Source organism: Mytilus trossulus, unplaced genomic scaffold (assembly GCF_036588685.1).
Source record: "Mytilus trossulus isolate FHL-02 unplaced genomic scaffold, PNRI_Mtr1.1.1.hap1 h1tg000158l__unscaffolded, whole genome shotgun sequence".
NCBI classification, from domain to species: Eukaryota; Metazoa; Mollusca; class Bivalvia; order Mytilida; family Mytilidae; genus Mytilus; species Mytilus trossulus.
In genome coordinates, this window is record NW_026963304.1 from 1,621,098 (window position 1) to 1,647,132 (window position 26,035).

A 26,035-nucleotide genomic window follows, 5' to 3' on the forward strand; every position below is an offset into this window, starting at 1 on the left:
TTCACATTGAATAATCCGTGGAGCGGATTATGTAAAATTTGAAGAGTCAAAAATTAGTTTTATGGTTCAATAAAATCAAAATAAATTACTGCCGTTCATTATAAATAAATTTCTATCAAAAATAAGGCTCAAAGAACTTTCTATATTATTTATCTTGACAATAACAATGTACACACATGTTGGCGTATGAATACACAACGTCAGAGAGGGCGTGTCGCCATCAAATTTTACAACATTGAAAATAAAACTAATAGTTTTAACCAATCAGAAGACAGTAAATACACAACATGTATTTATTCAACAATATTGTGATGATATCATAGTCGATGCAATAACTGCGGGTGAAAACAAAACTCGAGGTCAATTAAATTTTTAGCTTTGGTGTTCGTTTGCAAATGTTGGTCTATTATAAGACTTCACACTTTCCACAAATGGAAGGTTTGAGCAAACCTTCACGGCGAATATTTTCCATTTCAAACTGAAGTTGTTTTTCTCGTATTTTATATTGTTCACGAATCAACGCATCTGCTTCTTGTCGTATCCTTTTTTGTATATCAAGCATTTCCATTTGTTTTAAATTCTTCATTTCGGCAATTTTATCCTGAAGATCTTTTTCAGCTTTTGCATAGTCAGCATTGGTATAATGATGGCCTCCGTTATTCTTTACTATTTCATCAATCATATTTATAAGTCGGTTTACTTGCTCATCTGATTCATTTCCTTTTAAAGTATTGTCGAATGCTATCCAGCGATTATTGCACTTTTGAAGAAAAGATTTGGCATATGGACCTAAAGAGCTTATAAAGTCATCCATAGTAGTGCCATTTTCACGTTTCAATTCATCGTACCATGTAAACAAGACTATAACATGCTGAATTAATTCTTCACCGAAATAGCTAATAAAATGATCGACAGTGTCGATATCTTCCTGGGTAAATCGCCCAATTGGCACACAAAAGATGACGGCATGTGCACCCGGTGCTGTAAACCTTGTTACGCTTTTTTTTATTTCGAGTTGCATTTTATCATTGTCTGCACGTGTATTAGACACCCCTGGCGTGTCCACCACAATAATGTTCCTTTCAAATCTAGTTGCCACCCCTAATTCGCAAACTTGTGTAATTGACTGGGCGTTACATCCGCAATCGAATACAGCTTTCCCCAAAATAGTATTTGCCGTCTTACTTTTTCCACAACCTGTCTTTCCAATTACAACTATGCGTAATTCATCTTTATGAGCTATAAACAGGACATTTTCGAAACCCATTTGTGCCATTTTTCTAATATCAACATCTGAAAAGAATACAAGAAATAAGTATATAATGAAATCACACAATGTACAGCATTCTTATTTTAAAAATCTGCTATTGGTTTTAGAATAGTACATTTAGTGTACTTTCATAATTGATGTAGTAAGGAAACCAGAACGGATTCAAACAGGAAGATTTTATAAGCAGAGAAAACAGTGACCCTTTAGGGACGACATCAAAAGATCAATTTAAGATAAAAAAAAAAAAAAAAAAACTTAATTCAAATAGTTTTGGGTTGGGGGGTTGAACTGCTGCAAGATGTGGTTATCCGACATTTATTTTTACATATATCCATATGGGTCAATCAATTTTTCCCAAATTAAGTTTAGAGGGGGGGGGGGGGGTCAGTGAAAAAAATATGTGAATTAAGTTTTGTATCCTTCATTGAACTTTTGATGTCGTCCCTTAAGCAATAAGATTGTCTGATTATCGAAAAAGAGATTAAAAATCCAGGCTTAACATTATGCGCAGGTACCTTCCAATGTGTCAGCCGGTATGGCGTAAAAACAACGAATCAAAGAATTCAACTATACATATTTAGATATATAGGACAATGGTGTTGATTAAAATGATATTATCTATGTGGCCGAGGGGTCTTTAACAATGAAAACAGTGCAGATTGTGTTGTGTCGATGTCCCAATAGTACTACTAGTAATTCGAATCCCGACAGGGAAAGAACAAAACAATTACTTCCGCAAATTCACAGGTTCAATCTTGTGTTAATATTTGAAGTAGTTTAAACTTTTTAATTAAATAAAATGCCGACTAAGGTATCTTTGACATTTTTTTACAGCCATTGTGCGATGTCTCTTATGATAGAAATTTATTCTGTGATGGTGTCCCGAGGCATATATATATCATAAACAAGACTTTACACAACTGCGGGAGTTTTTGATTTTCAATGCCCTTTATTTTCGTGATTAATTTTACTTTCTATCTGAATTTCATCCAATTCCACACGGGCGCCTTTTCGGGGCGCATTGGGCATACTAAACCAAAAACCTGGTATCTTTGAGAAAGTCACTTTAGAATTAAAGCATTAACAGATACAACATTACAAATTGTCATTCTGCGTCTCTTAAGAATATTTTCTATATTTGCAGCATAAGTCAATGAAAACCGTTTATATATCAATTCAAGATTTACAACACGAACACTCTTTTAAAACCGGAAATGTGCTTTGGAAGGGTAATGGGTTCCCGATCTGTTATTAAACTTTAACCTTGGTAATTGCAAGTAAAATGGTGATGAGTTCGCATGTCACAATCGATGTCAAGTGGAGGAGATTGTGTCTATCGCAAATGGAATATGAATTTGTCGTAGTATGATGCATTTTATATTAATCGATGTTTTAGTTTTTTTACATTCTTCACAAAAATAAGATTATTATTATTTTTTTTTTTTTTCAAGAATTACATGTTTTGAACTGCGGGTAGGTATGTCATGAGCAAACTAATTGACAGTAGCTGTATGATTTTACACTGTATAAAGATTTCATTATTAAAGCCCCCGTCCCACTAGACCACGATCGCCTCAACACGTCCTCACTCACGGTGGGTATGGTTGTCCTGCGAGAGAACGTGCTGGTGATTTGGTCCTGTCAGGTGCTGGAGGGTCCTGATTCTATGCTGGTGGGTTTGTTTACATTGTATCAGAACGGCAATAAAACGGCTGTTTTGTTGCTTAATTTTTCTCTGATGCGTCAAAAGTACCATGCATTGTATATTACAACAATATCATATTGCAAAAGTCGTGCAAGTTCGTTAAACGGAATTGTCCTGACGCTGTGCTGGTGATAAAAAAAAACGGTCCTGGTTCTGTGCTATTATGTCCTGGTTCTGTGCCTTTATATTTTAGTAAAAAGTGGCATATATTCAAGATCATTGATGCTGTACTGTTATTGACTAATTATTAACTGTTGTCTGCTTTCTTGAAATTGACATTGTTGTGAATCTGTTTACTGTTATTAGGAGAGAAAAAATACCCCTATTTTTTTATTTTTTTTTAAAATTAACTGTAATCTTATTTATTGGCCTGTTAATTGAACCCTTCTTGCCCCCTTTTAAGATAAGAAAATATGTTTACGATTTTCGGGATTACGATCATTTTGCAAAATCACCAAAATACGTTGTAATTTATACAATACTTATATAAAGTAGATGATTTGGTATGTTTGTTGTAAATGGACAAATTTCCATAAGAAACCAAAGGAAGTATGTGTAAACAACCATACGTCATCGTACGACCTTCAACAATAACCCATAAAATAAAAATGTAAAAGGTTTTGCATAAAAATGGAGAGCAAAAAATATGAACAAAGGACTTTCTGAGCGTTTGAATCATATGTCTTTAGCAGCTTAAAACACATTTGCCTGTGAACAAGTGAGAGCTGACTATAAGAATGACAATAGTATTGCGGGTTTGTTTGGGGTGTTTTTTTTTTGGGGGGGGGGATAATTTAGAGCGAGGTTACAGTGAAAGTTTTAAGCTATAGTTTCCCGTAAGATTTAAAAGTTGTATTTTAAAAGAAAAATGTATCTTTAAAGCCTCGGTCACACCTTACCGGATAGCACGAACGGTCGCCTAACGGATGAAAATAAAAGTTGTCCGTTGACAAAATTGATATCCGTTGGGAGTCCGTTGATGTACTGACCGAATAAAACGAACGTGTAACGGATGAATAACGGACACACACCGGATATGCATACGTACGAGAAACGGACACGTACCGGACAGAACGGATATCGAACTTACATCCAACGGACGAGTACCGCATAAAACGGACACCTAACGGAAATCGTAATGGATAAAACGGATGAACAAGATATACGGCAAAATCAAAGGCGACAATAATAATAACAAAAATATTCAAAATGTTTCTATGTAACTGAGTTGGTTTGTTCTTCAAAATTCCGCCAAAGGGTAGTGTCTGGCCTAAATAAGAACTGCTTGATTGTGAAGACGTGCCTATACTCAAAGATTGATTATGAATAATAATAATTCATGAACCTTAAGAAATCTGACATACCAATAATTGGCATTTCTGACGCGAAGTTTGCAATTGGCATTTATCCGTTTCAGACCCGTTCATCATCCGTTTTGGTAGCAATACACAGTTAGGAAAAAACTTAAAATTGACACTCATAATTTTTAAACACCCTCTTTCCCTTCGTCTGACAAAGAAGGCTTTATATGTGTGTTATGCATGTATACTTATAGAAAGAGAATCTTCCATAGACTTGATTTCTAATAGTTATAAGGGTGAAATATAATCCCTTTTTTGGTGTAACCATGGCAACAATCTGCATTTCTTAGATACAAAATATAGCAAAAAAGGTGGGTGAACATGTCACAAAAGTCTCCAAAATTTGGTTTAAAGGAAACTTTCAATCAATTGCAGTGATACCTTTCCTGAATATATAGGTTTATATCTATCAAGTGGTCTAAAAAAATCGTATGCATTTCTGCTCGTTTTTCTATAAAATTGAATATTGAAAAATCGAGCGCAAAATCTTTGTTGATAAACACTACAACAATTTATGGACCTATGGACGGTACGGATAGGAAAATACGGACTGTCAATCATATAAATGGCCTATAAAACATGTTAAAAACAATCTAAATGTTCATATAAACCCACTAAGAAGTCTATATTATTCTTTAATTATCTAAAAATCAATTTTGTTGTACAAAATCTTTCATATTTAAAAAATTCACAGTGTACAATTTACTGTGTATTGCTACCTTTATCCGTTGTACGTCCGGTAGAAGTCCGTTTCTCGTCCGTTCAACATCCGTTTTATCCGTTAAACGTCCGGTAGAAGTCCGTTGGTGAATTTATCTTCCAGACGGATGTTTAACGGACACGTAACGGATACAAAGTGGAGGAGTACCGTACAAAGCGGACGCCTAACGGACGCCTAACGGACGTTCAACGGACCACTAGTAACCCGAATTTATCTTGATCGGACAAAAACGTGTTAACGCTGTTTAAATGAAATTAATCGTCATTTGATAAAGATTGACAAAAATTAAAAATCATTTTTAATTTATTTCAATGTATATCAAATCATTTTAATGCCAGTCAAATAGCTTCGCTTGCAGTCGTTCAATTTAAATCAAGTTGGTGGTAAGTTACGTCAAACAAATAGGCCACGCCCCCGTTAAACTATTTCAAACTGGTATCAATTCGTTTTAAACCGTGTTGCGACCCGAGCTTTTAACAGGTAAATCACTCAAGCAAAACAACATCGATGTATCTTTCGTTTATTTGTTTCAAACTTTATCGACTTAAAATTATATATATAAATGCGTGTATTCTTATTAAAGTAATATACTTCACAATTTAAACAAATGAATGATCAATACACATAACATATAAGGAATGTAAATAAAAAAATTATAAAATATTGATGCACGGTTTAAAAAAATCAAAACTTATGAATCTGTTAAAAATAAAATAGTTAGATGTTTAACATATTTTTGATTTGCCCAAATGCAGTAGATCTTTATCTCACATATTCGTTTCAAAACTCGCTGAGTGCTATGAAAACTTGTGACATGTAAGTAACGTATGGTCCATTGCAATGTCTTACGAAACTTTAGGTATTCCTGTATATTTCCTTTTCTCATTTTCTGTCTTACTATAGTGTACTCGTTAATTAAATATAGACACGGAAATTAAAGTGACTTACAAAAATTATTTATTTTTCAAATAGTTTAAATCGATGTATCTTATAGTTTCGGTCAACAACAAATATTCCCTAGCTGCATATTGATATATGAAATAGCTTGTAATAAAAACAATGATGTGTTAAATAATAAAATTAATGAACATAATGTTGACATTTGTTGAGTCTTGCACACAACATTGTAAATGAAGGAACAGCTCAATAAACTTTTAAAACTGTGTCAAATTGTAATATCGGTCACTGACGCGAAACGGGCGTTAATTGTGGAAAAGCAACACTACGAAAATTGTGAATTGTGGTTCCGATCTGTAAAGGGATTATTGTGCTGTCATGCACCGTGACTTACAACAAGTCTTGCTATAAATGAACATATATTCTGTTTATTTGAGATCAATTTTAGTCTGCGATAACGATGGGTTGGTTGATTTAAGTTTTACGACCTTGACTTGCTCTAAGTCGACATTCTCTTACGTCTAATGCATTTAAAAAAAAAACAAACGTATATTTACGTTCAGGGCATATAATATAAGTCTACCTACAAAATTAAAATCAACATCAACATTATTAAAATAAACAAGAATGGAAAAGAAACAATCATGCACTGTTGCTTTGATATATTTTTTCTTAACTATATTTAAGGGGTAATGTCTAAAAAAAACTAATTGTCGTACAAATAAAATATTTCATCTAGGCGCTTTCGTTGAAGTTCGCGTTACATATCAAAATGAATGTCATTGGTCGGAACTTTTGCAAACTTTCAATCCTGGTGTTCTCATCGAGGTCCGCGTTCATTTTTCAATTCAATACACAATATTTCATCTAGGTGCTTTCGTTGAGGTTCGCGTTACATAGTAAAATGAATTTCATTGGTCGGAACATTTGAACACTTTCAATCCAGGTGTTCTCATCGAGGTCCGCGTTCGTGATTCAATTCAATACACAATATGAAGTCCGATATGGTAAAAAAAAATATTTTAAACTCTACGATGTCCGAGTGAATAAATAGAATTTAGAAAATAAAACACTTTTACGATTTTACGTTGGACGTCCGTTCAAAGTTTTGAACACGCTCAAATTTTTCCACCGTACAGAACGGACGTCGACGGATAAAACCTACCGAGGCTTTACCAAATGATTTTTCAAGAGTGAATCTAGGAAAAACAATATTCATCAACAAACATGACCACTGTCTGTTAGAATGTATTTGAGTTTTAAGTTACAGCCGATTCCAATGTAGGCAAAGGTAATATCTTTGGTTAGCTTGCTTGTTATCTAAACCGTGAAGTCATTGTTAGGTAAGGTATACTACCCTCCTTTCGAAGTAGCCTGGTCCTACAGACAGAAAGATGTGTCATATGTCGGACTAGTCTACTCTTAAAGTAGGATAGTTTACATAACCTAACAATGACTTTTCTGTTCAGCAAGCAAGATAACCTTAGATATTCCCTTTTTCTACACACTCTTTGAAATCGGCTTTAATATTGCAAAAGTTCAAGCAATTAGGGCAAAACTTACCGAGTAAAAAAAAAATCAAAATGTCTATCTAACTTGCACATTTCAGAAAATTCAGATCAGATAACGAAACTGGATCCAGCAACATTTATAAGCAATTTCAAAATTTTGACCCTTACAGGATCTATTCACCACAAATATTCTCGTTATAACGAATCATTTTAAATACAAAAATACCAGTTGCAGCCTTTTGTTTGTCTATTAATATATGTTTACGGATAAAGTTATGAAAGGCAGCAGGGTCACCAGGATGAGGAGTCCATGTCATCTGAAATAAATGCTAAGCATAGATCTAGAAAGCGACAGATAATCATGACATTAAAAAAACTCTATTCTTTTCGACTTTTTTCGAACAAATTGACACATACAATGAATTATATGTAGTATTGTGGAATTTTTAACTCGTGTTCAATTCATTGGTTACACCTTTTACTAGGATAACAATCCTGTCAAGTATGAGCTGGGTAAAATATTTCAGAAAAAGAAGATGGAAATAGGAAAGTTTTCGTGCGTCAGGTGCAACAGCATACGAACAAATAACATGCCTCGTCAGGGTGGAAACTAAAAAGTCTGAAAATTTGATTTAAAACCTTTATTCGTTCCAACAAAGTTATTAAAATTTTGTTGAGGATTTAACCATCTACGACAACAAGATTTTTTTTTTAGAATTTACAGCTCTTCCATAAATATATGCAAAGCAAACCATTGATTAAATTGCTTGCTATGATTGTTTGGATGTTTGTAAAAGAGGGACGAAAGATACCAAAGGGACAGTCAAATTCGTAAATCTAATACAAACTGACAACGCCATGGCTAAAAATGAAAAAGACAAACAGAAAAACAATAGTACACATGACACAACATAGAAAACTAAAGAATAAACAACACGAACCCCACCAAAAACTAGGGGTGATCTCAGGTGCTCCGGAAGGGTAAGCAGATCCTGCTCCACATGCGGCACCCGTCGTGTTGCTTATGTGATTACAAATCCGGTAAATAGTCTTATTTGGTAGGTCAAATTCATGAAAGGGAAGGGGATTGTAGTTACGACGTAAGGAACATATCCGATATCATTTGTGAAACGGTTATTCCATAACGGTCAACCAACTCGTGATGACGTTCGTAAAATTTACGAAGGGTTGATTTCAACTTCACCATTTGGAACTCTTGGTTTAATAGCTTCCTTGTGAGCAGTAACCCTCTATCAAGAAAATCATGATAGGAAATGCAAGCACGGTAATTACGTATCAATTGGGAGATATATACCCCGTATGCAGGTGCTGCTGGAATGTTGCTACTTAGAAATGGAAAATTCACAATTGGAGAGCTGAAATCATCTCTTTTGTCGTAAAGTTTTGTCTTCAACCGACCCTCATTGTCAATTTCTAGATGTAAATCAAGATATGAAGCCGACTTAAATGTATCTGTAGTATCCTTTATCTCCAATTCGATGGGATAGATGCGATCCACATAGTCACCAAATTTTGAATTGTTTAGTGAAAGAACGTCATCTATATAGCGGAAAGTAGAGATAAAGGATATTGCTAACTTCTTATATTTCTTCCTAAGATGTTCCTGCATGAAGTCAGCCTCATAATAATAAAGAAACAAGTCAGCAAGTAGAGGGGCACAGTTTGTTCCCATTGGGATGCCGACAGTCTGTTTAAAAACTCGTCCTCCAAACGTAACAAATATGTTGTCAATCAAGAAATCAAGCATCTTGATAATATCGGTTTCAGAGAATTTTTTGTTTGAATCAGAATGATTCTTTACAAAGTATGAGTTATCCCTCCCTAAGACAAGATACTTGTATCTACGTTGGCCATTATTTTTTATGAAGCAAAGTAATACCAACTCTTTTAATTTGTCTTTTAGTTTGGAATGTGGAATACTTGTGTAAAGAGTAGAAAAGTCAAATATTTTAATACTGTTACAAGATGAAAGAGAGTTAGATTGTATGTACTCTGAAAGATCTTTGGAATTTTTAAGTTCCCACATCTGATTCACGCCACCTCTAGAATAGGCAGTTTCACAATAACTTTGAAGCCCGTCTTTGATTGCTGATAAAATGGATGTTAATAATTTAGAAAGGGGTTTCGTGGAGCACTTGGAAGACCCAGCAATATACCGTTGTTTGTAAGGACACTTATGTAGTTAGGTATCCAATACAGTGATGGAAGATCCAGTTCTTTATCTTTGGTTGAAATACCAAAGGAACAAAGAACAGACCTATGATTATCCAGGATTTCCTCTTTGGTAAGTGTCGTGAGGGTATATGTTGGGTTTCCAAGTGAATTGTATATACCTAATTCGTTTATCAAGCAATTAATGTAATGACTTTTACAGATAAAAACGATGTTATTTGGGGCTTTGTCTGCGGGGACAACAACATATTCATCATGGAGGTCAGATAGGTGTTTAGCAACATTTGGATCTTTGAAGATTGACGTAGCATGGGCATTTATGGACCCATTCAGTTTCTTAATTCTGATTTGTATTAACGACCTCACTGCCTTAATCCATTCGGATAGAGTGTCTACGTCTTCCTTCTCGCGCTTAGCCCATTGCCTGGCATAATCCTCGACTGAATCCATCAAAATGTTAAAGTTGTGTTTCCAATTGATGGATTTAGGCTCACGATATTTCGGACCTTTCGATAACATGTTTCGTAGAGAAGTGTTATTAACAATGTTAAGGTCACCGGTAATAACGTGGTCAGCAGGATTATATGTGAATTGGGAACTAGCACAAGTGCAATCAGGAGGTTTAGACTTGAAGTCGTCAATATCGAGATCCTGCAAAACGCGTTTGTAATTGAAAATTTTAGTTGCAATAGGTTTGGTATAGGTATAAGAAATTATTGGTACAGACTGGTCTTTGAAATAAGGAGGTATTTTCGATTGAACTAATTTATGATGAAGGATATTGCCTAGGTTGACGCCATCGAGACCTTTGTTGGCAAAGGAAAGATTTAGAAAAGATCTTTTCTCTTTTTCATCTTTTCCAATGCGAACTGGCTTGAAAAGTCTGTGACTAGCAATATCCGAAATTATAGCTTGTAGTTTGTATTGGTTTGAATGAGGGTTTGTAACAGTGGATTCCAAACATAAATTGAACAGAGAATGAAGTTTTGAAAGGGGTAATGAATAAAGTTTCGTGCGAATGTGATGAATACCTAACGGTTTTTGTATGCATGGCAGCAAGTCATTAATAGAGACATCATGCAGAGAGGGTGATGTATAATGACGATGGCCATGACTACGTCTACGTCGAGGAGTCGAGTTGAAAATATTCATCACATTCACCGAGTTACACGAAGGACTAGATAGAATACCTATACCATCAATTTTGTCATTGCAGCCATACGGTGTTGCAGTTCCCAATTGTCTAATCCAGTAGTCTTCTTTTTGTCTACGGAGAGTCGTTGAAAGATTAGGATTGTTCGAGCTATGGTATATTTTTTCAATAATTCGAACTGTCATAGAAACGATGGAATGATCGGGCTGATTGAAATGCTGGTATAGAATGTCGTTAGCATTGAGGTTAATGTCTGATCTATGACCGCACATACGTTTGTTTAGCCTTCCTTTAGTTTCACCGACGTATACCAAGCCGCAAAGGTTGCACTCTAATCCGTAGACGACATTTATCGATTTACAATTCAGATCATCGTAACTTCTGGTAAAATATGACTTCTTGGTCAAATTGCTAGTGAATTCAGCATATGTAATTAAAATAGCACAAGTTTTGCAGCCTTTGGTCTCACATTTTGAAATGCGACAGTGTTGTACTGTGTCATCAAAAACCAAAATGTCTTTAAGGAGAACTGAACAAGGCTGTATATGTGTAATATTGCTGTTGTCACTAGGACGACAGGTAAGTATTTTGTTTACTATATACTAGAATTTATTTGGACAATAAACATTAACTTCAATTCCTGTCAGTTTGTATTTGTCCAATCAAATCCCAGTTTGTATTGAACTCCGCCTACCTATTGTTTGAAAACATCCAAGCAAACATAACAAGCAAGTCAATCAAAGTTTTTTTTTTTGCATGCTTTTATAGAAGAGCTGTATTATATAATGCAAAGAAGCGTTTGAGTCTTACGCCAAAAAATACTATCAATTTCTTGTTGTCCTATGTAAACTTCCGTACCATTTCCTTCCATTCATGATCATTAAATTGAACTGTAAAATATTTCTTAATTCCTTTATAAGTCTTATGTTAACATAATTATGACAATAACTGTTGTCAGCACAAGATTCACTGCACACTTTTAAAGTTCTGCTTCATCAAACATTAAAATGTGAACTTAAGTTTTGAGACTTTTTTATTCGACACGATTGGGATTTTTGTATATGCGAACATGGTCCGTTTATCTATTAGTTGAAAATGCGGCTTAGAACTAGCGTTCAGTACCTGCGAGCATTCGTTGTTCAATAATATGTGTCTTTAATTGCGTTATTATTTTATGTGATGAATATTTGTGTTGGTACACCACTTTAACAATGAAGAAGGAAATGAGGAGGGTTGGTTGGGTGGAGGTTGGAAAGGGGTATGCGGAGCGCTAACAAACATGTCTATGCGACATGGGCTTTGATCATTGTTGAAGCATCAATGTAAGGGGCATTTAATATCTTAAAAAACTATTCTTATTTTAGATACTTAATATTGTTATTTGATATTGGACGAAAGATGTTGCCCTTTTATGTAATTATGTAATACAAGTTAACTTAAGATCATTTGAAAACACATATCAAACAGCCAGAGGATGCACAAGAGCTAAAATAGGAGTCATAGATCCTATTGACAACAATTATCTGCCCAATTTTATTGATTTTGTAATATTTATTCCAAATATGACCAACTTCTTATCCAAAATCACCAGCACCGTATCAGGACCCATCAGCACAATGACAGGACACAGCAGCACAGTATCAGGACATGAATAAATTGAGAAAATGCTAAATTTTAATAAATTGCAATGTTTTTTCACAAAATAGTTTTGTCGTGTGGATTGCGGTATAGAAAGCGGACTCTATGAACATTTTTGTTTTATTTTTTCAGTTCTAGATTTTCTGAAAATGAGCTTTTTCATGTAACGCTTACTGAAACAGTTTAAAGGGTCAACTTTTTAATGGTTTACATATGAACCAATAAGAAACAAAATTGAAAAATCTCAACTGTTTTCTTCCATTTTTTATGAGTGAAAACGTCAAAAGTCATCATTTTCGTCTTTGTTTACATTTTTTCATTGATCACCAGCACCCGTCATAGTGCAGTGACAGAATAGGAAAAAGTCGATTATTAAAGGGGTTTAATTTCACTTCACGGTACACGGCTAAAAGTTGGCACAGTCCTAGAAAAATGATTTTACTTGAATTTAAGATTGGTCGTCAAAAAATCGTATGGTGCATTTTTTTTTCAGCTTTTAGTCATCAAATTTGACATCAAATGCAGATCATAAGTGACATGCAGTTTGGCTTTTTATTCAAAAGCTGCCATCGCATATCTTTCTTTTTTGTTTTATTTAAACGTGAAACATAATGTTCTATGCATTAGACAAAAAGGGTTATCCTCAATGCCTTTTGATGACAAATTATGAAGGTTAAAACTACTGTTAACGGGCATATTTTGTGTTTTACCCGATTCCAAAATCAAACAACAAAGCGCTGATTAATGGATTATATCGTATCTACTATAAAGTAATAAAACTACATCTTTTCTTTTCATGTACACATGTTTTTATGAGGTCATATTGTTTAAGACGATATTTTTTTAATTTTAAAAATCTCTTCTCATCAATCATTTACTTAAAAATATTCCGGATAGTTGTGTCCCGTCCATGATTGGGCTGGGACATAGTTTTCCTGTAATATTTGGACTTGATATTACTTGTTTTTGTTGATTGTTTATTGTTTCGTTGAATTATTTTGGTGTCCGTAATTCTTTTTAAAGGTTGTGTTATTTGGATTTTATTTATTCAAAGGGCGAAATATAAGTTTTTCAATGATTTATTTAAGAAATAGGGATCTGACAAAATCCCCAAAAGATAACAAAACTAGAAAGTCCGTTGAAACTTTGCGTTATCATTTCAAAGAAGCAAACATTTTAATACCTTAAATAGTGCTATTTTATTAAATGCAGAAGTAGAATAATTGATTTATTTTTACAAACGTACAGTAAATTGAGGTATTGTGACACAGTTGATTGGTGTAATTCTAAATATAAACAAGATTGTGCATATAATTGTGACTTTAATTCATAAATGTACATCTATCATCGGATTCATTCTATTGGCTTAAAAATTGTTCATCATAAAAAATGTATACGAATGATGCATAAGTCTACATGACATAGTGATATCTACAGTTCGCACTGCAATTTGAAATGCAAAACATTTAAAGACCTAAAGTAAACCGTTTTGCTTAGTTCTATGATTTCAAAATTCAGATGTATTGAAGATTACCTTTCTCTTTTTTACCTACATTTTAGTCAGTCAGTACTTACATTTCCTAGTTAGCTTGTGATAAAGGATACTACAGAAATTAGAATGTTCGCTTCATATCTTGGCCTTTTTCTTTGATATTGAGACGGATTGACGACTACAAACAAAAAATCTATGACAAACTTTGGAGGGCGATTTTAACTTTCCAAATGACAATTCCCAAGCTACTAGGTCTCAATGTACTACACTCCTCTGCGCCATCGTATAATGTGCACATATCTCAAATAATACCCTATGCTGATGCTTGTTGAGTCAATACAGTCTTCTTGGACAGGGGTGTACCCCTGACTACTTAAAACAGGCCGCAGAATTTTAAGGGATATTCAAACATATTAGTCGACGATAATATCAAAACGACATGGTAAAATTAGGAGAACGACGTAAATGACAAACAAAATTCTGCAAAACTATTCATAGACCACCAAAGATAAACACGAAACATACTGAAAACAAGGTTATCTCGAATGCCCCCGGAATGTTTAGAAGATTCTGTTTCGTTTCTAACACCTGAGTGTCGAACGTGGAAATTTAATTTTGGTGTCATGTACCTAGTTTATATGAAGAACGTGCGACTGAAATAGACACAACATAGGTTTTTATATTACCGTATCATAAATAATGATACATTTAAGCTCTGTCGTGGCCCAATTCACTAGCACGTCTTTTTACGGTTTACAATTTTAAGTTACTAAGTGTCAGATCAGATCTGAAAATTTGCAATTAATTTGTGTTTCATTCCTGTTTGTAATATAATGATACTTTTGATTCGCATGACACGGTTAACATCTTGTTGAAACAAACCAAAATGAACTATATTTTGTTTTATCTGGAATTCCCAATGCTTTGTTTTAAACATAATCATTGGTAACTTACGTACGATTGCCTGTGTTTCTTTGAGACATACAGACAAAATGGCAGTCGGCTCAAGTCAAGAACTCGAAGTCACGGCTATCAAGGGTTGTGCTATGTGTACTATTGTTTGTCTGTGGGTTTTTTTCTTCATTTTTTGGCCACGGCGTTGTCAGCTTATTTCGACTTATGACTTTTAATGTCCCTTTGGCTTTTGTTTAGAGATATTTTGAGTTTCAAGCAGCAGGACAAGACGTTTCTTTCAACACAGGGTTCTTTTGACATTTGTCCTAGAGGTGCACTGATGTTTCAGTTGTTTTATGTCCCCAATAAAATAGATTGACATGGCCAAAGTGTATTTAGCAATGACGATGATGTCCAATGGTGATGGATAAAAGCTCGCTATATGTGGTACACAAACATTTGACCAACACTTTATTGCAAGGCATAACACGTTAGATGTCCAAAGTTTAACATTGATATTCGCAATATCATTATAGGATTCGTGGCTTAAGAATTTAGTCGTGTTCGTTAAACACTACGGACCAATACTGACATTCGAGATTTGCTAAAACTTCCACTTGCGAACATACGTATACCAGCCAATGGTCAGAATGTCCTAATAACGTCCCCGCATTACTAAAGTCATTTGAGGTCTAAATTACTGATTAAAGTTAGGTATATTTAGTGCTATGTCAATATATCCCGCATAAAAAAATATGATCTTGCGTCACTTAGTTTGGGATTGAATAACGGAAACGTTCTTCATTTTCAAACGAATAAAAGGCTATTCTTTCATAAAATATACCTTTTTAAAGTTGTTAGTTTATCTCGAAATGATTTATTTTCCTATTGATAAAAATTTATTTCATAAAAATCGTCATGACATTGTCAAAACTCAGCTATTAGTATGTTTTGAAATAATTTGTGTTGTCTGTTTTGCATGAACCGAGTTTAACGTATATGGCAAACACTTAAGTTTTCACTTTCATTGATGTATACTAGATGGTTATATGAATAAATACATATTTCTTCATAATTTTCTATAAAATTTGTTAAGTTTTGACAGACATTGTTCTTATAATTTGAAAAAAAATACAACATGTAAAACTGAAAACTATCCCCCTTTTTTGTACAGTCGCATACGTGTGTTCGGAAATCTCATATAATGATGGATTTTCTTTTTTTGGACGCAAAATTGAATAAGGAGGACAATAGATTTAGGATTTTAATCATTCTACTGTAAAAGTGGTATTTGAATTGGAGTTGGATATTCAATTTTAATTTTCCTTGAAAACGACATATGACCTTTGATCAAGATTTCTGAAAAAACTGCACCATATTTTCATTTGACGACCAGAAGAATCTCAAAGTACACATATTTCCGAATCCGATGATATATGATACAGCCGTGTACCATTTTTGACGATTAAAATTTTAGAAAACCGACTTTGGTCACTGGCCTATCAGGACCGAATCACCAGCACATAACGTTCTCTTGCAGGACAACCATACCCACCGTGTCACTACGACCATACAACGATTTATCCGATTGCAACACGCTATTACCACGCTTTTACTGTGAGTATAGCACGCTCATACCACGACCAAACTACTATCATAACACGTTCATACAGCGATCTTACTACACTCCCAGCAATAACGTAAATATCGTGTTCCAAATAAATAATGTATCATTCCTTCTTTTTCTCATTGATACGTAGGGATTCTCGAAAACAACACAGTCATGATAATAAAATCTACGCAAATGTAAGAATAGAGGTAGAGGCAGAGGGAGATATGATAGTAAAGAATCTTGATCCAGAATATATATGTCGGACCGACTAATCCAACGTGAATCACAACTTATTGATTGTCCATCAAGATCAAATGACGATGCTTAAGTGGACGATGGTTGGGTAGGGATGACACAGATGTGTCAAGAATGGGCGTACTAAAATCGTAATATGGTCTTAAACAGCGTGGTATAAGCGTGGTATAAATAGTTATCAAAGGTACCAGGATTATAATTTAATGCCCCAGACTCGTGGTATAGTCGTCCTGGAAGCGTGTTTGAGTCGCAGTAAGAAGGTGATGGTCGTATTGAGTTCGTAGTAAAGCCGCTGTGAGATCAAAGCGTAACGACTAGAATCGCGCTTTCGCTAGGCTTTCGCTACGATTTTACAGCGACCTTTGAGATCTTACCACAACCTTACTGCGTTCGCACGACGCTTCTACTACAACCTGATTTCGCCCCGACCGCACCCGATTGTTTTGAAAATGTTCAAAGTTGGCCACGCTCATAACGACCATGAAGACCAAACCACTACCGTCATACGACCTTACTACGACCTCTGCATTTTCATTTTTTTCACAGATCGTTGTACGATCGTTGCCTTGTGGGATTGCGGTACTAGTATTACAAAGTGAAGGTTTCACTTGATATAAATTGTGTGTCATTCAGTTAATACCGTATTGCTGCTAACTCTATGACTATTTCAGTTTCTATCAAATCGTTTCCTTTTCTTAATTGCTCATTCCTAACAAGGCGGTTGGTAAATACATGAAATAATTACGCTTTAATGTCATCAGGCCGTTTCTAAGGCGAAATATTTATAATATCAAATTGAATATTAACTATATACTTGTAAGTAAATACAAATAAAGTGTATGTTAATACAATCATTGGCAAACGTGCTTTATCATCCACCCGTTCAATAATTTATTATCAGGGATATGTTAATAACCCTAATTTTCAAAGATCTAGATTTTATTAATAGACATTTAAATTCTATTTTGAAATATGGAAAATCCAAAGAGGGTCATATTATAAAATGTCATGTATATCAAACATTTCAATTCCTATTTGAAAACATCAACAAGTTCATGCTGGTTAGACTATAGTTTTAATGAAACTGCATCAAATCACTTCACCTGAGTTCAGACTATTTTCTGATAAAATATCTTTTGCAAATACTCCAGCATTCAATTATAAAAATATCTGCCCTGCGAGCATATGACAAGCTCGTTTTTCTTGAAATGAAGAAATGTAATGGTTTCCTGTTCTGTTAGTCAAAACGATGATGAATTCGGATTTGGTGATTTCACATTTGAAGAAAGGATGAAGAGATTACAGCTATCACAAATAGACTGTATCCATGGTAAAAAAAAACATATGTGTATTTTTATGCACTTGTTTCTCGCTGGTTTATTATTTAAACAAAATTGCCGCATATACTATTTATTATTTAGTTCTTCTATCTATAGAAGAGGGACGAAAGATACCAAAGGGACAGTCAAACTCATAAATCTAAAACAAACTGACAACGCCATGGCTAAAAATGAAAAAGACAAACAGAAAAACAATAGTACACATGACACAAAATAGAAAACTAAAGAATAAGCAACACGAACCCAACCAAAAACTAGGGGTGATCTCAGGTGCTCCGGAAGGGTAAGCAGATCCTGCTCCACATGCGGCACCCGTCGTGTTGCTTATGTGATTACAAATCCGGTAAATAGTCGAATTCGGTAGGTCAAATTCATGAAAGGGAAGGGGATTGTAGTTACGACGTAAGGAACATATCCGATATCATTTGTGAAACGGTTATTCCATAACGGTCAACCAACTCGTGATGACGTTCGTAAAATTTACGAAGGGATGATTTCAACTTCACCATTTGGAACTCTTGGTTTAATAGCTTCCTTGTGAGCAGTAACCCTCTATCAAGAAAATCATGATAGGAAATGCAAGCACGGGAATATCGTATCAATTGGGAGATATATACCCCGTATGCAGGTGCTGCTGGAATGTTGCTACTTAGAAATGGAAAGTTCACAATTGGAAAGCTAAAAGCATCTCTTTTGTCGTAAAGTTTTGTCTTCAACCGACCCTCATTGTCAATTTCTAAATGTAAGTCAAGATATGAAGCCGACTTAACTGTATCTGTAGTATCCTTTATCTCCAATTCGATGGGATAGATGCGATCCACATAGTCACCAAATTTTGAATTGTTTAGTGAAAAACGTCATCTATATAGCGGAAAGTAGAGTTAAAGGATATTGCTAACTTCTTATCTTTCTTCCTAAGAAGTTCCTGCATGAAGTCAGCCTCATAATAATAAAGAAACCAGTCAGCAAGTAGAGGGGCACAGTTTGTTCCCATTGGGATGCCGACAGTCTGTTGAAAAACACATCCTCCGAACGTAACAAATATGTTGTCAATCAAGAAATCAAGCATCTTGATAATATCGGTTTCAGAGAATTTTTTGTTTGAATCAGAGTGATTTTTTACAAAGTAGGATTTATCCCTCCCTAAGACGAGATACTTGTATCTACGTTGGCAATTCTTTTTTATGAAGCAAAGTAATACCAACTCTTTTAATTTGTCTTTTAGTTTGGAAGGTAGAATACTGTTACAAGATGAAAGGGAGTTAGATTGTATGTACTCTAAAAGATATTTGGTTGTCATAAACAAATGAGAGACTAATATAAGAAACTATTTATCAAGAATATCTGATTAATTAAGCCAATAAAACTTGTTTTCGATTATTTTGCAAGAATGATCAATTTTAAGCTGTGCACGCAACTCTCTATTTTAGTGTCATATTGTCTTATACATGTTATAGTAGAATAACTTTGAGTACAAAAAGGATAGCTGTGGTGTACGGATTTTTTTCTCGAAATATTGAGATAATAATTATTACAAAATTGATTGTCATTTTCAATCTATATAATTATATTCGATAATAATTGTTTCGACACATCTAATTCAAATCAATATTTTTACAACTTATTGTGGTATTGCTACTCGTGTCGACATAACATTTATCGATAAGTATGATATGTATACATTTGTATTAATACATCGAATTGATTAAATTATATCTGTAAAAGGTCCATTAATGGCATTTTGGTTTTAAATTGATATTACAGTATCGTATAATTAGAATCCAAATAATATTGCGAAACATTTTAATCCCCCTTATTATCAAAGACCCATATCTTTTAAATAGACCTTTAAATTCAATTTTGAAATATTGAAAATCCATACAGGGTCATACAAGTCATTTATATTAAGTATTTAAATTTCTGTTTAAATGCATCAACATGTTCATTTTGGTATTAAAATATAACTTAAAGTCTTTTACTTTGTGAATAATATTGTCCTCTAATTTTTTCAGATAATAAATTGTCCAGTAAACACAGTGATATTATTTTAGTTTTTATAAATTACCACATGAAGTGCATATACAAATTTTCTTTTTGATATTTTACATAACAATTATATGTAATCATTTTTGTCGGGACTGCGAACTTGTCGCAGAAAGCTCAACATAGGGATAGTGATCTTACTTCTTAAAAGCTTTCTATTTTAGAAGGTGGAAGACCTAGATGCTACATACTTTGTATATGTATGCCTTATGTTACGAAGTTTCCGTCAGTAATATGTTTAATATCCTTGACCTCACTTTCATGGTTCAGTGAATACTTGAAAAAAAGTTTTTTTTTAATGTTAAGGTGGTATGGGAGTCTAAAATAAAAATTATAGAATTTGTTCATACTTTGCCAAAAAGTAGTATCTATTGGTATATGTTCAAAAATATTATAAAAATGATAGGTCACCGCGCATTTTCTCAAGCTACAGGTTGTGACAAAATGACAGATTTTGTATGGATTATACAGTTGTGTGAATAGAAACTAAACAAAATGATAGAATTGTGAAATAAATTAAGAAAAGATAGCTTTCAGACAATGCTTTGAGAATATAAATAGAAAAGATAGGGTCACCGTACGTTTTTTCCGACTAAAAGACAAAATAGGAAAATTCCATGTATAGTCCTTCAGAAAATGCACTGTTTTAGAGTTATCTCCCCTTAAAATGTCAATTTGAAAATATTTAAAACAACCAAAAATAATCAACACTTGTAACAATATTAATATTTTAAAGTTATGTTCTTATAAATTGGGTCTTTTAAATGAAAATTCACATTAAATATCTGCATTCCGCATCAAATTTTGCTAACTTGATAGAAAATACGGACCTCAGATTCTCTGTTTTTTACAATCCAAGATGGCGAAGACACCCATACCACCTTAAATTCTCTCTTATTATCAGTAATCAGATAACTATATTTGGTTTGTGCGTACCTTGCAAGACCTCATGCCCGTCAGACAGTTTTCACTTGACCTCGACCTCATTTAATAGATCAGTGAACAAGATTAAGTTTTGGTGATCAAGTCCATATCTCAGATTCTATAAGCAATAGGTCTACTATATTCGGTGTATGGAAGGACTGTAAGGTGTACATGCCTAACTGGCAGGTGTCATTTGACCTTGACCTCATTTTCATGGTTCAGTGGTTATGTTAAGTTTTTGTGTTTTGGTCAGTTTTTCTGGATACTGTATGGCCTTGTTTCTAATACTATTTCCATTAGTCAACTATATTTGGTGTATTGCAATATTTTATGATCTACATGAATATGTCAGTTGCGAAGGTTTTATTTGACCTTGACCTCACTTTAAGGTTCATTGCTAAGTGTAAAGTATTTGTTTTTGGTCTGTTTTTCTTAAACTGTAAGCAATAGCACAACTATATTTGTTGTATGGAATAATTGTTAGCTGTAAATGCCTGCCTGGCCTGGCTCATCTGCCCTGGACCTCAATTTTATGGTTCATTGGTCAATGTTTAATTTTCCTGTGTAATGTTAAGTTTATGTGACAGTGGTAATAAACCTTTATATTTAGGACTATCTAAATGATATCAATGATTTGTAAAAAAGGCGTCGCATTTCAGTCTATGCACTCTTGTTAAAAAAATGTCCATATATTTTAAAACGAAAAACAGTTGGTCGTAATTTTTTTTTTTGTCATCCTTTTGATGTGTAAACAATAGTAACACTTGCGTTACCAAAGAGTTCCCGCTTTGCCAGCAATAAATGAAAATAAGATTTTCGTCCGTACAAAGTGGAAATACTGAAGGACAGGAAAATAAAATGATGTGGTGTGATTGTCAATTGTACTACTTTCCACTGGAGTTCAAATGACATTTAAGTAAGAATATCAGCAAACTGCCTTCAACAAAGAGCAAGATCTATATATCATATATCAAAGACTACCACTGATTAACAGGCTCTTGATTTTAAACTGTCACAAATAGAAAGTTGGGTAATGAAAATATTTCCGAACGACCAACCCTCTTCATCACCTGTGACATTGGTGTAATAGAATACAATTAAGAACAGTAAGATCAGTTCGAAAGCGCTGAAATAAACAGACCGACAAATATCGCAAATATGAAAGACCATATGGATCGAGGAAGCAAACCACCTATTCATGTGTACTTGCAGTTACCGATGAAGACAATATTCAAATATTGTTCTGTAGTGTTAACTGATAACCTTTGGGAATAAGTCATTTTAAAGGAACGTCTATTGACCGCCCGTCCGCCATTTATCCCCAAATCGATAACCAATTTTTCCTTCTATCTTAATCTTTAAATATCTTAATTGATTTAATCTTCCATCTGTTTTCTTTCTTTCTCACTCGTGATAGGCGAAGCTCGCATCCAACATACTATAAAATGTGATATATTTGAAAAGTTTAAAACTCAGGATTTTCTTATCCTAGGAAAAGATTACCTTAGGCGTCGTATATGTCAAAGTTTTAAGGAATTTTGGGTCCTCATTTCTCTTTAACTTTGTACTTGCTTGTCCTTACACTTATATTGATCTGAGCGTCACCGATGAGTGTTATGTAGATAAACGCGCGTCTGACGTATTGGATTACAATCCTGGTAACTTTTATAACTATTTACACTTCGGTTTTGACATGCAAATCAAAAATAAAAAATAAAAAATGTTCTTGAAAGATTTTCACTTGAAAAAGTTTACATATCATTTGTTCGCCCAATTCTTGAATATGCCGATGTCGTTAATTTGGGACTCCCAAAATCAGAATCCAGCTTGACGCAGCGCGTATCGTCACGGGGGTACTAAACTTATATAAACAATTTATATGTTGAAACTCGATGGGAAAAATTTTCTGAAAGACGACGCAATCATAAACTAATATATTATCACATAATTTTGAATAATAAAACTCAAGAATATTTAAGAGAGTTATTGCCTGATTCAGTAGAAAGTAGGCATGATAATACAAGACAAAGAAATAATATTTCACAAGTCAACACACGGACCCGTTTATATTCTGAATATTTTATCCCTGCAACAACAAAACTATGGAACACTCTTAACTTAAACATAAGAAAATGTGAATCTCTATCATTATTCAAAAAAGAAATTAGTACCCAAAATAGTAAGGTCCCAACGTATCATTATATAGGACATTGTTTTGGTCATGCTCTCTTAAGAATGGATTCAAGTTCATTGAGTTCTCACCTTTTCGTTCGTAATTGAGTAGACTCTCCAAATTGTCGTTGTGGTGATGTAAAAACATATACTCACTTCCTATTATCTTGTCCTATATACACTAATTTAAGACATGAACTATTAGATTCTTTTTCAGTTCTTCCTGTCCAAGTAAACACAAAAACTTTGCTTTTGGGATCGACGGTACTCTCAGATGAGCAAAATAGTATTTTATTTAGTTTGGTGCAACAATATATTATTAAAAGTAAACGTTTTTAGCCTTGATGTTAATGCTCCATCACTCAATAGGAACCAAGCATTTCACACTGTATACATTACAATAATTCATGTTTATTTATTATAATATTAACTTTATTTTTTTCATTTATCTTTTTTCTTCTTCTTTTTGCACCTTTTTCATATTCATATATTTATTACAGAGCATGCCAGTCATAATATTTATGTATTGTTCAATAAGTGTATTGTTTTTGTGAAAGGAGACAGATTTGTAAAAGCAAATTGCTTGTTTCTGAATCCTTAATATTATTTCATGGTATAATATCGTTCAATGTTGATTTATCTGAATAAGTATTCTGTGTGTGTTACATTTTAATGTTGTGTCGTTGTTCTCCTTTTATATTTAATGCGTTTCCCAAAATTTTAGTTTGTTACCCCATTTTTGTTTTTTGTCCATAGATTTACGAGTTTTTGAGCAGCGGTATACTACTGTTACTTTTATATATGGTCATTTTTATAAATTTCCTGTTCACAAAACTTTGACTTTTTCGAAAAAAAAAAAGGATTTTTTCCAAGCAATAGATAACCTTAGCCGTATTTGGCACACATTTTGAATTTTGGGTCCTCACTGCTTTTCAACTTTGTACTTATGCAAATAGAGATGACTTCCGCGAAAATTTGTATAATCGTTCGGAATTTTTGTTATTTCAGTGTTCTTAAACTCTGTTGGCTTTCAAAATGTTTTAATTTTGAGCGACTTTTAAACCTTAAGTAAATGAACCGCGTCCCTAACGTTCCAAATTATAAGCCTGAGGTAATTTTAATTAAACCATCGACAAATACAAAATTAAGTAATATATTACAAAAGAAGCAATTTATACTATCTTAAAAATGCATTTCCATACTTGAGTACTCTCTGTAAGTGGTTGTTTTATTATCTAAAGAACTCAAGAAGGGTAACGCAGATCCTGCGCCATATGTAGCACCCGTCGTGTTCTTCGTGATAGTAAAATCGTTATGAAAAGTCGCATGTTTATCATTTAAAAAAATGCCAAAGACATCACGCATTTTTATTTATGCTTTAGTTCTGTAGTGTTAAAAATAAATAAGAAACAATATTCGAAACTAAGGACAAATACTTAAAAAAATGAATATGTACTATGATATAAATATATAAATACATCGAATTGATTAAATCATATCTGCTTGTAACACGTCCGTTATGGCATTTTGGTTTTAAATTGATATTTCAGAATCGTATAATTAGAATCCAAATAATATTGAGAAACATTTTAATCACCCTAATAATCAAAGATCCATATAAATTAAATAGACCTTTAAATTCTATTTTAAAATATTGAAAATCCACAAAGGGTCATTAGAGTCATTTATGTTAAGTATTTAAATTTCTGTTTATATGCATCAGCATGTTCATTCTAGTTTTAAAATATAACTTAAAGTCTTTTAATTGGCGAATAATATTGTCCTCTAAATTTTTCAGATCATAAATTGTCCAGTACGCACAGTGATCGAAACATATAGTCACTGGTATTATTTCAGATTTTATAAGTTAACACATGTACAAAATTTTCTTTTTGATTTTTTAGATAACAATTAGATGTTATCATTTTTTTAAAGTGTCCATTTATTTGTAACGAAAAAACAGTTGGTTGTGGATTATTTTCTGATCCTTTTGTTGTGTAAACGATATTTTACACTAGCGTTATCAAAAAGCTAAAACTTTGCCAGCAATAAATGAAAATAAGATTTTCGTCCATACAAAGTGGAAATACTGAAGGACAGGAAAATAAAATGATGTGGTGTGATTGCCGATTGTTCTACTTTCCACTGGAGTCCAATTGAAATTGAAGTAAGAATATCAGAAAACTTCCTTCAACAAAGAACACGATCTTTACCATATAGCAAAGACTACCATTGATTTACAGGCTCTTAATTCTAAACTGGCACAACTAATAGAAAGTTGGGGAATGAAAATATTTTCGAACGCTCAACGCTCTTCATCACCAGTGACAGTGGTGTAATAGAATACAATTAAGAAATGTAAGATCAGTTCGAAAGCGCTTAAATAATCAGACCGACAAATATCGCAAATATGAAAGACCATATGGATCGAGGAAACAAACCACTTATTCATGAGTACTTGCAGTTACCGATAAAGACAATATTCAAATATTGTTCTGTAGTGTTAACTGATAACCTTTGGAAATAAGTCATTTTAAAGGAACGTCTATTGACCGCCCGTTCGCCGTTTATCCCCAAATCGATAACCGATTTTTCCTTCAAAAACCCGGTTAATCGTTTAATGAAATCTCTTCGTGTTTTCTTACCATATGTAATGATCAATTGTTATTCATAAACTGTTTTCCAAGTAATGAAGTTATGAGCAAAATACTAATATATTTAAAAACATACAAGAAAAAAAAAACACTTACCGCTTTACAGTTCTTTAAAATAATTTCAACCTATACATTTCTAAGCTCTATTATACGTTTCAAATCTGAATGATTTTTTTTGGTGGGATGGGTTTATTCAAATA

The 26,035-nt window shown here is 33.5% G+C and overlaps 1 protein-coding gene across 1 annotated transcript; it reads right to left on the reverse strand.

Moving 5' to 3' along the window:
- Window positions 1–159: 159 nt before the first annotated feature.
- Window positions 160–26,035, reverse strand: LOC134700518 (GTPase IMAP family member 4-like). The gene is made up of 2 exons (XM_063561902.1): window positions 25,932–26,035; window positions 160–1,293 (listed from the first exon to the last, which is right to left on the reverse strand). The coding sequence occupies exon 2, from the start codon at window positions 1,274–1,276 to the stop codon at window positions 407–409; it is 870 nt and encodes a 289-aa protein (XP_063417972.1). The 5' UTR covers window positions 1,277–1,293; window positions 25,932–26,035; the 3' UTR covers window positions 160–406.

What these genes read in the sequence shown, in the direction of transcription:
- LOC134700518 (XM_063561902.1), bottom strand. Translation starts at nt 1,276, where the DNA reads ATGGCACAAATGGGTTTCGAAAATGTCCTGTTTATAGCTCATAAAGAT.